This window comes from Diaporthe batatas (assembly GCF_019321695.1).
Source record: "Diaporthe batatas strain CRI 302-4 chromosome Unknown Contig00004, whole genome shotgun sequence".
NCBI lineage: Eukaryota > Fungi > Ascomycota > Sordariomycetes > Diaporthales > Diaporthaceae > Diaporthe > Diaporthe batatas.
The window spans coordinates 1,039,277-1,051,693 of record NW_025408551.1 but is presented as its reverse complement, the minus strand read 5'-3'; the positions used below and the strand labels follow the sequence as shown (position 1 = coordinate 1,051,693).

The window sequence follows — 12,417 nt, the reverse complement described above, 5'->3', positions numbered from 1 at the left end:
CACTCTAACTGACGGAACACCAAGGTAGGAACCACATCACGGGGCCTTTTTCAGCCCCTCAGTTCCCCCCTCTGACGCCAGGCACCTCGCAGAGCACGCACAGTATTACTACGGTACCACCAGGACGATCTACACCACTCCGAACCTCAGCAGCATGCGACGCCCGGTTTCAGATTGGCACAGTACAAAGCAACAAAGACAGAGTTTGGGGATCACGTGCGGCTGAGGGGTCGCGTGGGCACTTCAAAGCAGCAGTTGTGGCGACTATCCCAGGCTATCCGTATCCCCTATACGAATGAATGAGAATGAATAGCAGGGGGGACGGCTGGACTGGTGGTCATGGGTCGTGGTGACCTTGTCCCCATCTGCATCCAACTGTGACTGATCCTTTCCTGACTGTTGTTCTGGTGTGACACATAACGAATGGCTCCATCTGTGTGATGGCAATATCGACCCACAACCACATGAGCCTCTATTCTACGGTGATTATAGTCCAAATAATCTATCTAGTCTCTTCTGTAGTGTGAGCACACAGTAGTCTACTTCGTCCACCCGATCACTAAACTGACTGGGAGGTGCTGTAAGTTTGGGGTCATCTTGGCTTCCGTCAAAATGGGGCTTTGAAGCTGAAAATATATTCCAAATCTTATCCCGGCAGTAACACCATGTTTCCATCTATCGGATCTGTGAACAAAAAGGGAAGAGAAAGAATGGAGGCTCTTTGGCGTAAGCACTTGAAGGATTCCCAGAATTGTCCTTCATCTTTTCTGGTGACATGTTCTTTTCCAGAAACATGTGTGTGGGGTTGGCTGCTGGACAATAATGACCACAAGCCAACCGAGTTGACAGCACAGTAGACTACTGGCAGAAGCTTGCAAAGGTCGATAGAGGCACAGACTGTTCCCTCTAAAATTTCAAAATCCACCCATGCCATTTGTTTTCCCTCCCTCTTCTTTTTCCATCTTAATGGACAGAAAGCAGCAGACCAGAGAGTCATCGTGGGTTCCAGACATCAACTGATCGAAGCAACTAGACAAAGCGGCGGCCCCACCTAACCTTGCGATCGTCTCCTGATTCGTCACACCAAATTTGGGCCTGCCTGGTTAGGTACCTAGGTACCCAAAGCACTTGACCCAGTGCCCGTTTGGCCGCCCTCCGCCCTACGCCTGTCTTGCCGCCCGCTCCACATCAAAACGCTGCATCCACCTGCTTTCGGCTCCCCTGCCTTGGCTTGCTAATTCCCCATCAACCATCAAACAAAACATTCAATTGTTTTGCCCACCTCGACACTCCAACAACCATCATCACACAACACCGCCTCGATCCAAACGCGTCCAGGTGCCTCCCGAGACCAACAAACATTCCCACACAGTCTCGAATCTCAACCCTCAACTCGCAACACGCCGTCCTCGACCGACAAGATGTCCTCGCCAAGTTCGCCCAACGACAACGGTCCCTCCGTCGACAAGGACGAGCCCGTCACCTTCAAGTTCTGTCCCGAGTGCTCCAACATGCTCTACCCCAAAGAGGACAAGGACGCCCGCCGACTCATGTACACCTGCCGAACCTGCCAGCACACCGAGGAGGCCACCTCCAACTGCATCTACCGCAACAAGCTGAAGAACGAGGTCGGCGAGACCGCCGGTGTCACCCAGGACGTCACCTCCGATCCAACGGTTGGTGATGCCCCTCCTCCGTCTCCCTCCTCCAACAAGAAGTCTGCCCTTGTCATCTGTGGCTGCTGCGGCCAGGTCATTATGTGCTCTGATTGTGGACTCCACCCCGCCGTCATCTCCCCCAACGACAAACACCACGACGACGACGTCCCCTCCAGCCCTCCCGAGACCTACCAGGAGGAGCTCCTTGAGCAGATGATCGTCGACGAAGACGCCCTGAACCGCATGATGAACAACATTGTCGACATGGCCGGCCTCATGGAGTTGGACGAGGACATGGACGACTGGGAGCCCGAGAACGAGCCTGCGATTGCGGGCACTGAACTCCGCAGCGGCCCCAGCGAGGTCGCGACTGCCTAGCGGACGCGCACTTGGTCGAAATGCGAATCAAAAATATGTAACCACACCAACATCCAACACGTTGCCACCCGGTCGCCCATAATTCTAAACTGGCTGCACATGTCCATATCAGAGCACACCACACACAGCTGGCCCAGCAGCCATCGGGACAGGGAAGACGGTGTCTTCAGAAGCGGGTCGTCTTCGGGAGGATACAAGACATTTTGTTCTCCTGTTCAAGAACCTGCTGCTGACGTGTGATCTCTGTACGACAGCTTCCTCGTGCCAACCGGCAGTGCCCAAAGTGTGGCCACAACGAGGCGGTCTTCTTCCAGTCCCAGCAGCGGACGAGAGACACGGGAATGGTAAGTCATGACCGCCTCACAGGCCCTCCGCTTTACGTATGCTTTGTCTGGAAGGTGTCTGACATTTCATCTACGCCTTAGAAATTGTATTATGTCTGCTGCGAGTGTGGTGATATCTACCAATAGTCGAGGGAGGATCTACCCAACGATGCTACGATACCAAATTCTCCCCGCGACTTGCACGACGAGGATACAATCGACTGTGGCGGAGATGCCAGCAACGATGAAACCCCGAATCCTCTCTGCGATCTGCAACGCGTCAAGTCCTATTCGGATTTATTCGGCGACTATGACGACCAGGAGACAAACAGTGATGGTGGAGATACCTGCTGTGGAGGAGATGACAGCTGTGGCGCAGATGCCAGCAACGATGAAAAGCAGTGAACTGGTCGGCCCCGTCGGTCACGTATCCGAAAAGGTCCAAACATGTGTCTTATACAAGTTGCAGAGTAGCTTGGCGTTAGCGGTCATGGCCTGCACATCTGGAACATGAAATCAGGAAAGATAATGCATTGTAATTCTAGGAAAACAAAATTCCACGCGCATGCGTCGCGTGATTTGGGATGCACCAGTCGTGACGGTATCTCGATTTTTTGTTTTTGACTGTGTAAATTTACAATAGACACCCACGTAAAACCTTGCGCAAAGCTCTTTGTCTACCCCCTTCAACAGCTCGCGCCGGAGTAGTACAGCCGGTTCGCGTCTTCCGACCACGTCTCTGTGTTGATCGTCTTGTGTCAAGCGGGGGACTAGACCAAGAGCCATCGTCCACCCGCGCCGCCGCCGCCGCCATGCCTGCCAATCTCGAGCTGCATTCCCGGAGCCGTGATGGCTCCTCTCTTTCTGGTGTGCAACGCAAACCTGGGCGGTCTTCATCCACCCGCGTATTCCAAGATATATCCGTGTGACTGCGCCCCCACCCCAGCGCAACACCAGGAAGGAACACACCTAGGCGTGCATGGAGGCCATGCTGAGGATCTTGCTCCACTTCTTGCGGCGCAGCTCGGCGCCGACGACGCCGTTGATGCGGGAGCCGATGGGGTCGCCGGCCTTGTTGATGAGGACGCAGGCGTTGTCGTCGAAGCGGACGACGCTGCCGTCGGGGCGCTGGACCTTGTACTTTGTGCGGACGACGACGGCGTGGCGGATGTCGCCGCGCTTGACCTTGTTGCCCGAGGCGGCGCTCATGCCCTCGGCGTTGGCGCCGCGCTGCTGCTGCACGACGCACACGATGCGGTCACCGATGCTGGCGTGGCGCTTCTGCCCAACGACCATGGCGCACTCGACCAGGGCGGCGCCCGAGTTGTCGATGCAGTTGAGCATTGACTGTCGGTGGCGAGGGAGCAGGGCGGACGAGTTAGTCTTGTCTTTATTTCTTTTTTTATATGTTTTATTTTCTGGACTTGTCGAAGGGGGGGGGAGGGACATGGGGCCTGGTGGTGGATGGATGGGCTTGCTCACCTTTAATTGAATCATCTTGACCGTCTCTTGCCCCCACGACCGCGCTCCTCGTACTGGTGTGGTGTGGTGAGGTTGTTGCTTGACACGACGTGGTGAGCTTCGGCTGCGGTGGTCGATCGGCCAAGCCCAGAGGCTCTCAGAAATTCTGCCGGGTTCAAGCTCAAGGCGGCGGGACCGTCTTGCCGGGGGCCTGGGACTGCCGGGGCCTCTGCAAGTACACTATGTACCTCCGTACCTACATACCGCACTACTCCGTACACAGTACACAGTACGTATCCGTACACCAGATATTTATTCCCTCCCTTCCCATTGGCATCCAGCTCTGCCCTCGAAAATTGCCCGCCGCCCACGACTCGGCACTGTCTCTCCCTGTCTCTCGCAGCCAGGCCGGCCAGGCCAGCTTGGCAGCTGCTCGGGCCGCCTCCAAATGAGTTGACGTCGCACACACATGCCATGTTGCATCTGGCCTGCATGCGCAAGTCCGGAACAAGTTCGCCAGTCCAAGCCTTGCTTGTCTGGACCCGTCCGTTGCCCGGCCACTGCATTTTCCGACCGACCGGGTGAGCTGATGGGGGCAGACAGGTAAACACAGTAAGATTAGAATTCAAGTTTGTGCATTCTCTACTTTCCCCCTGCTCTAGGTTCATCCAAAACGTTGTCCGTCCTTGCCGGCAGCCCTACCCTTTCTGCATTCTTCCTCTTGACATGGCCACTGTTCTGACCTTGGCCTCCTCGTGACGACTGGCCGATAGAAAGACAGACAGAGAGAAAGACATAGAAGCAGGCTCGAGTGTCTGGTCCTGTTCCGTTGCCTGACTCGGCTTATCGGTCTGACGGTCTGACGCTCTGCAAACAATTATACGTTGCTTTATTAATTCAATGTACCGAGTACGTACTTAATTAAGTACAAATATCTGTTGTACGTATAGTATCTGTGTTCCTGGCCAGCCCCCAACCCCCAACCCCCAGTCCCCCCTTCGCTTTCTCGTTCCTTGGGCCTGTTTCGCCTCTTCTCACTCCACCACTCACCGGACACCCGGTCCTTGGTCATTCCCGTCTTGTTAGGACTAGTAGGTACTTGAGTAGGCATTATGTACGTGTGTATCATGCAGCAAAAAGCATATCACCGCCATTAAATCCTGGCTAATGACGAAAGCGGCTGCTGGTAGAGGGCTTCACTTACTCAATTCTCAATTTGATGGCCGGCTTGGCTTCACAATCCTGTGAGAGTGACCAGCACCAGCAGCAACAACAACAAATACTTGATGTCCGTGTCAGTTGCCGTCTTAGTGTTCCGGCCGTCCCTGCGTTCTGACTTTGCTCCTTGACAGTTTAGGTTCTCGGGACTCTCATGCCAATAACAGCCACCGCAAAACAAGCCTGATCAAACTGATCCAACCACGCACGACCCAGACCGGCCCAAGCCCAGTCCAACCCAAAACCGACACACTATCAAAGTGGCAGCCACCGTGGCAGCCGTGGTTCGCAAACCCTCGACATTTCTGAACTAACTATTCCCGACGCAGAGTGCGCTAGGTTGGGGAAGGGACGCTTGTTCCCGTCCTCCTTCCTAACCCATCTACTCCCTTCCCTCCCTCCACCCTTCCCTTCCTTTCTCAGCCGCTCTTCCTCCCAACTGCACACGCCTGCCGAGTGCATTTCTTGGAAGAGGGTCGGCTGAATTGCCTCTCCTCTCTCTTTCTCCCTCTCTCCACCCCCCTGTGTGTTACGATTGTCCCGTACTTGGACCCAAATTCACCACCCGCTCCACTCCGGTTTGGCCGTCCACGTGCTCCACTCTAGCACTCCCGCTTGCAGGCGCAGTTGAGGGAAGGATCATCTGCAGTCTTGCGTCCGCTCATTCAACTCATTGTCATACTTTGCGACCTCCTTGCCCCTCAACCCACAACCTGCGCTCAGGCGCTTGATTGTCTGTCGAATTTTTCCTGCCCTCCTCCCTGTTGTCTGTCGTACGACCCGTCCGCGACACAGCACGGCATCCGGTGCCGGCTGCTAATCTGGCAAGATGCCCAGAATGCCCAAGGTGCCCGGCGCATCCAGCGGTGCAAAGAAACACACCTTGACCTTGGCCCAATTGTCCTCTTACGATGATATGCTCACCGACGCCCTCATCGATAGGGTATGCAACAGCCCAAACCCTTCCCGTTGCAAGACCCTGCAGCTCGGGCCGGTCGCATTGGATGGTTGGAAGGCTAACCCGCATGCAGGCTTGGTACTGGACCACGATCCCGAAAAACCGAACCTCCTACCACCCTTCTCGAGGTGTCAAAGAAGACGAAATCAGTAAACTCATCCAGACCCATCTGATTGTCACCCCCAATGTCGACCTCGCCGAGGAGAAGCTGCTTGCGACAGACGGCCTCAGGAGGTTCTACAATGCGCTCAAGACCCCCCACGAGAAGGCCGACTTCAAACAACATCTCCGTCGCTACATGCAGATCTACCTCCCCGACTGCCCCTTCGAGGTCAGCAGCACAAATAGATACACTGTCACCACCCACGAGGCCTCCATCGTTGCGCGGAGGCCCATAAAACGAAACGAGAAGATCAAATACCTCTCTGGGATACAGGTCGTCATCACACCAGAGGAGGAGGAGGTCCTGTCCTCTCGGAAGAAGGACTTCAGCATCGTCGTGAGCAGCAGGAGTAGGATGACCAGCCTGTTCATGGGTCCCGCGCGCTTCGCCAACCATGACTGCGGCGCCAATGCCAAGCTTGTGATTACTGGTCAGGCCGGCATTGACATCGTTGCGGTCAGGCAGATTAAAGAGGGAGAGGAAATCACCGTGACGTACGGCGAGAACTACTTCGGGGAGAACAACTGCGAGTGTCTATGCCAGACCTGTGAGAGCGACCTTGTGAATGGCTGGAAGCAGCCTGACGGGTTTGTGCCGGTCAAGAAGAGCATTGAGGGTCCGCAGGGCTATAACACGCGCGGAAGGCACCGGCATCGCAGAGGAGATTCGAGCTCTAGGACGCCCTCGGTCACCCCCGACCTCCGACCCAAGGTGCGCAAGGGCAAGCTGAAACAGTTGCGCACCGCCGACCGAGCCTCTACCACCGAATCGAGCCTCGCTGGAGAGGCAGAGACCACAGCAAGGCGCAAGCGCGGCCGCGAGAGTCTTGCGACACCTCCCGTTACGCCCTCGAAGAAGCAGAAGACGACCAAGTACGAAATCAGACCTGCTCCTAGCATGCCTGCGGACCGTAGCGCTAGCTCCGATGCCGAGTCGGGTGGCCTGCTGTCGAGGTCTGATTCCTCGGGTGGAGAAGCGGTCCTCACGGATGTGACGACCCCGGAAGACACGACTGACCCCGTCGACATGCCGTCTGAGCCCGTGCAGGTCGCACCGCCTGTTGAAAGCCTGAAGCAGGAGCAAGATATGGGAGATTTAATCTCTCACGGACTACGAGAGGTTGCCCCGTTCGTTGAACCAGCGAGCGCCCAGCGCCCACCAGGCCCGCTACTTCAAACACCGCAAGTACCGAAAGCGCGAGGCTTGTCTATCCACGACATCCTTAACACTCCATCAGAGGCAGCCACGCCCGATGCTCGAAGCCCTATAGATCGGTTTGCTGCTGCTTTTGGTTTGCAGAGCTCCGCCATGCCAGCGGCAATCAGTGGAGGCCGAGAGGCCGAGACTCAGCAGCCGGCCGTGGTAGAAGAGCCTGCCTCACCATCCCCGATTATCACGAAGGATCCGGAAGAGGTCGTTGACTCGGTTGAGACTGGCACCAGCGCAGCCGCCGATACACCTGCCAAGCGCGGTCGTGGGCGGCCTCGGAAGCATCCAAAGCCCGAAGCCAATCCTGCACAGGAGACCTCTGTCGTCGTATCACCACCAGCCGCTCCAGAGGACGACAACGACCACCACGATGACCGAGATCACGAAGCACAGGGCGAGCAGCAACCCCCGGCACCTGTCACGAGGCCTATTTCTCACCGCCAACCCGGCGACTATCAACTGACTCCGCGCCTTCTCGCCGAGCCAGACATGGCCTGGGTGCGGTGCTCCAACTGCAGCACTGCGTTTGTCCAACAGAACGCCTACTACACCCGCTCCTCCTGCCCACGCTGCGAGCGCCACTCGAAGCTGTATGGGTACATTTGGCCAAAGACGCAGCCCGAGGGCCCGTGGGACAAGGAAGAGCGTGTTCTCGACCACCGAACAGTGCATCGGTTCCTTGCTACCAGTGACGAGCTGGTTGTGCGCGGCAGGTCGACGCATGCGCAAAGCAAGACCGGGACACCCCGAAGAGACGAGAGCGAGACGAACGTTAAGCGAAGCAGAGGCAGGCCTTCGAAGAAATCCTCTCTTGCGGGGCGTCATGATGAGGCAGATGACGAGCCTGCTTCGGGAGATTTTGACATACGGAGGAGCGCGAGGGCAAGGAAAGCCAGCTTCAAGGTCGGCGCTTGCTAGAAGCTCGAATGGCCATTATGGCCGTTTTCAAACGAGTTCTAAGGTCTATGGCTTCTGGGATCAACATCCACATTCGTGTGTAGGAATCGGCGCAATATGTCCTCCAAAGGGTCGATTGCTATCTTCAACAAGCCGGTCCAAACTTGACAGATCGAAGGCAAGGGCTCTTCGAAATTTGAAGGGTGGGGGAAGTTGATACTGGGCTTTGTGAGAAGCATCTGGCACCTCGGGGAGGGAGTGGAGGAGGTGGCCGTGGCGTCGTTTAGCATTCTTCTGGTCTGGTCGTATTGCATCGCACGGCGTAAGCGTTTTGCTTGATTACAAATGGGTGGCGTCATAATGGCCGACCCGTCCCATGGCGAGATGCATTGTAGCCGTCTGTAAATAATACCTAGCTCTCAATCGCATTTTCTAACCATATTCTTGTGATGTGTGCCACTCTATCTGAACAAATTCACACGGACAAGTCCAATCTCACTCATCGTGCCGGACTGGGACCACGAGCCAACACTGTCTTTTCAAGCATTGGCTAGAGACCTTGGGTTTCTATCGAATCTGCGTCTAGGATATGTCGCTACGGTGCACCCTTTTCATTCGGGCGCAACATGGATCTGCCAGTACTCACGCCATGGCTTCGGCATCCCCTCGTTGTGGCCAGGGTCGTACTCCCTGCTCGCGGCACCGCCGTCCTCGACGGGCCTCCCCGAAAGGCCCAGCACCCCGCGCCGCTCGCCCGTGTGCTGATACCGCACAAAGTCCCTGGTGGCGAGCACGTGCTGCATGATGCCGTCGCGGGCGTCCACGGCCGACCCCGTCGCCCACGACAGCACCAGCGGCTCGAGCAGCGGGGCGTCGGTGATGGAGGGGTGGGCGGTCCCCAGTGAGGTCAGGAACCAGCCCCCGCCTGATCCGCTTTCGTCGTCGTCCTCCCCTGGCTTCTCAGAGGGAGCACCGCTTGTCGTCGTCGTCGTCGTCGTGTGGTTGTTGACGCCGTCCACAATGTCCCGGACCACGTCGAAGTGCGGCCGCCCGTAGAACAGGCTCGGCCCGGGCTTGCTCCACTCGCTGCTGTGGATGACGGCCAGCGGCACCCGGACGTCCGCGTTCAGGGGGCCGCTGGACTTGCCCGGGTCGAGGATCACGCCGCCGGAGAAGGGGAGCCTGGGTGGTGTTGACGTTGATCTTGATGTTGGTGGCCGTAGCGCGCGCAGGGCCCCCGTGCCGCCGTACGAGTGGCCGGCGATGGTGAGGGCCTCGGTGTTTATGCGGCCCCTGAACGCCGACATGTCTATGTCTGTGTTGCGCGGTGCGCGGGAGTTGGGGAACGGCGACGGCGGGCCGGAATCCAGGACGCGGAGTACGTCTACGGCGGCCTCGATCTCGGCCTCGCGGAAGGACAGCTGGGCTTCTTTGAGCGCCGCGGTGTCGAAGGCGTCGTCGCCTTCTTCCGGGGGTGCTAGGTCCTTCAGGCCGAACGCGTATCTCCACCGCGGTGCTGCGCCCTGCTCCTCGCCGGCCCTGATGATGGGGCTCGCGGGGGACGAGCCGTCGCGGTGCTCGATCGCTGCGACGATGACGCCGCGGCTGGCCAGCTCGCCTAGGTAGTGGGTGTAGTCCGTCCGTGAGCTGAGCATGCCGTGGGTGAAGATCATGGCGGGCAGCTTCCCTCCTCCCTCGGCCTTGCCGGTGTTCGTCAGACTGCCCGCCAGGTCGCCACCGGTCCCGTCGATGTTTATGAGTTCGGCTGCTGGGATAAGAGGCGCACCGACCTCAGCTGGGATCTGGATCCCGCTGGCCACGAGCCACAGGCCCGCGGTGAGGAGACCTCGGAAGAAGAAGTTGTCCATCCCCAGGAATCGGGCATAGCCCTTTGCCGTGGCAGACACGGGCTTGGGGAACCAGTAGTACTTGTCCGCCGCGGAGCCCCTGGCCTTGTGCGAGATTGGGTAGTAGAACGTGAACAGCACCGTCTCGACCTCGAACGCATAGTCGCCGTCCGATTTTGATTTGAACTTTGCGTCACTGACCCGCCTGGGTGTCTCGAGGGGGTACTCAATGTCCAACGCTCCCACGCCATATGGCCCGGTGTATCCGGGGAGCCGGTTTGAGAGGAGTGGCTGTGATGCTAGGATGCGGTATGTCACCCACAACGCTGCGATGGAGAAGGTTATGTAGCGGGCCGTCAGGCGTGGCCGGAGGAGGGATACTATCACCGGGGTGAGACGGCGAACGGTCGCTGTGACCCATTTGGCGACAGTGGGCAGGACATCATGGCGGATCCGGCCAAGAGTTGTTGTCTGAGAACCTGACCCGGATGGTCTCATCCATTTTGGGACACCGTTTAGGTAGTGGTCCTGCGATGACATGTCACGATCTAGAACATCGTCCTCAATCCCTAGCTCCGCGGTTGATATCTCGTCGAAGGGCTGCATATTTTGTACATTGTGAAGGAGACCATCTTCTTACAAGCTGGCACCAGTATGGAAAGACGATCGGGTGTCGCGGAGACGGAACGTCGTCATATGCCCAGCTGTGGCGAATAAGTGACCAGTCCTAACCCTGGCCCTTGCCGGGGGGGTGTCTCCCAGTTTGAAAGTAAGTTTTCAACGACATACGTACACGTCGGAAGATATAATGTTTAAAGACCTCGGGAATGGCCCCTCTCTAATGCCATCATTTATCCCTTCGTTAAATTCAAGATCACAACTATGAGAATAATCATTAGAAGAGCGGCCGGACTGCGGTCAAACCCATGTCCACTCCTACAAGTGCGATCATTCCACCACACAACCGTTGTAACAGCAGCAGGCGTTCATGCGAACGAGGGCGACGTAAATGAAGCACAAACAAGTTCACAAGAGCGAGATACAAAATCACCCCTAATTTCGGACAGTTCAGTCAAATCAACGAACGCAGCCAAGAAGAAGACGGTCGCAGAAATGGATGAGGAATTACGACGGAAACTTGAGGGCATTTCCGGAGAGGGTGGGGCGTCTGGCATCGAGTACGAGGGCGGGAAGGCGGAGGGTCTGAAGAGAGGAGTCAAATCAAACATGTTCAGGGTAATTTGAAAACATTTGAATCCAGCGTATGCTCACTGCAGCCCTTTCTCTGCCGGATGACGGTGCAAGGGCAGGGTTTGCACTACCAAACCTTGGAAGAGGATGGATGTTCGAGGCGAGGAGGCAACAATATTGGCCATATACAAACACTTTACCAGACAACGAGATACAATCTACTAGGAGAACCAATGTCTACTTGGTACCCTTGCTCTAATTGTCGAAAATCAGGAGGCTGTTGCCAGGCATCACTGGGGCTGATGGCCTGGTTCCGGGCTACGAGTGCTTTGGCAAGCGGCCAGATTTGCCGTTGGAAACTGAGGGTTAAATGCAATGTGAGTGGAGGACTTGAAAGATTATGTAGGCAATCAGTCCCCTGGAATGGCGGAACTGTGGGTCAGGGACGGGGCTACAACATTGATAACATTTGAGGCAATGGAAGCAATAGATAATATCACATGGAGACCACTTGAGCAGTGAGGTACTATTAAAGCCCTGAGGCTTCCGTCGGGACACTTTCGAGAACATAGACTAGTATTGTAGCGTTAGAGAATGACTTCCCGGCTGACGCGGCCAGATTAGGAAGATAGAAAAAGAGTCGAACTAATTGGCTCTACTACTGTGTCGATTCAGAGTATTGGAAACGATTATTCCTCACTGTACTCGTGATGCTTTTAGCCTCGAATCACCGTGCGGAGAATGAGGAAGACAGTCCCGAGGTCCCTAGATATGGAGACTCTGGAGGCCAGGACGAGGTGAAAAACATCGGTCATTAGTTGGGACGGGAGGTTTTGCTCGGCTACCACCCTCTCAATCTTTTCGTTAACACTTAGATCCAATACCAATGGCAGAGGGATTCTAGTACTTGTCCATCCCTGATCAGGCCCGCCGTTTGATCATCATCGAGATGAAAGTGGAGGCCTTCCAATCGACTAGAGACTGGACCTCGGGAAGCCGACAAGATTATTCTACGAGACGGTCTCGGCCCCATATATACGCACACGGAAAGTTCACCATTCATACAATGCCTAGGTGGTCATCCGACACAAGCGGCCAATGGGTCCCAAAACGA

The 12,417-nt window shown here is 56.3% G+C and overlaps 5 protein-coding genes across 5 annotated transcripts; 3 read left to right on the top strand and 2 right to left on the bottom strand.

Moving 5' to 3' along the window:
• Positions 1 to 1,421: 1,421 nt before the first annotated feature.
• On the top strand, positions 1,422 to 2,764 carry KVR01_004751 (DNA-directed RNA polymerase II core subunit RPB9; the record flags this gene model as incomplete). The annotated part of the gene is made up of 4 exons (XM_044793637.1): positions 1,422 to 2,021; positions 2,291 to 2,380; positions 2,507 to 2,643; positions 2,728 to 2,764. 4 exons carry the CDS (start codon positions 1,422 to 1,424, stop codon positions 2,762 to 2,764), a joined length of 864 nt encoding a protein of 287 aa, XP_044646915.1.
• A 564-nt stretch (positions 2,765 to 3,328) lies between these two features.
• On the bottom strand, positions 3,329 to 3,703 carry KVR01_004313 (mitochondrial 54S ribosomal protein YmL38/YmL34; the record flags this gene model as incomplete). The annotated part of the gene is made up of 1 exon (XM_044786932.1): positions 3,329 to 3,703. One exon carries the CDS (start codon positions 3,701 to 3,703, stop codon positions 3,329 to 3,331), a length of 375 nt encoding a protein of 124 aa, XP_044646477.1.
• An 807-nt stretch (positions 3,704 to 4,510) lies between these two features.
• Positions 4,511 to 10,771, top strand: KVR01_004527 (uncharacterized protein). Its single transcript, XM_044783528.1, has 4 exons — positions 4,798 to 4,934; positions 5,011 to 5,108; positions 5,178 to 5,981; positions 6,070 to 10,771. Exons 3-4 carry the CDS (start codon positions 5,868 to 5,870, stop codon positions 8,284 to 8,286), a joined length of 2,331 nt encoding a protein of 776 aa, XP_044646691.1. The 5' UTR covers positions 4,798 to 4,934; positions 5,011 to 5,108; positions 5,178 to 5,867; the 3' UTR covers positions 8,287 to 10,771.
• Positions 8,877 to 10,718, bottom strand: KVR01_004769 (uncharacterized protein; the record flags this gene model as incomplete). Its single annotated transcript, XM_044784840.1, has 1 exon — positions 8,877 to 10,718. The coding sequence occupies one exon, from the start codon at positions 10,716 to 10,718 to the stop codon at positions 8,877 to 8,879; it is 1,842 nt and encodes a 613-aa protein (XP_044646933.1).
• Positions 10,772 to 10,890: 119 nt separating the features above from the next.
• Positions 10,891 to 11,679, top strand: KVR01_004370 (uncharacterized protein). The gene has a single exon (XM_044793168.1). It carries the CDS (start codon positions 10,995 to 10,997, stop codon positions 11,355 to 11,357), a length of 363 nt encoding a protein of 120 aa, XP_044646534.1. The 5' UTR covers positions 10,891 to 10,994; the 3' UTR covers positions 11,358 to 11,679.
• Positions 11,680 to 12,417: the final 738 nt, after the last annotated feature.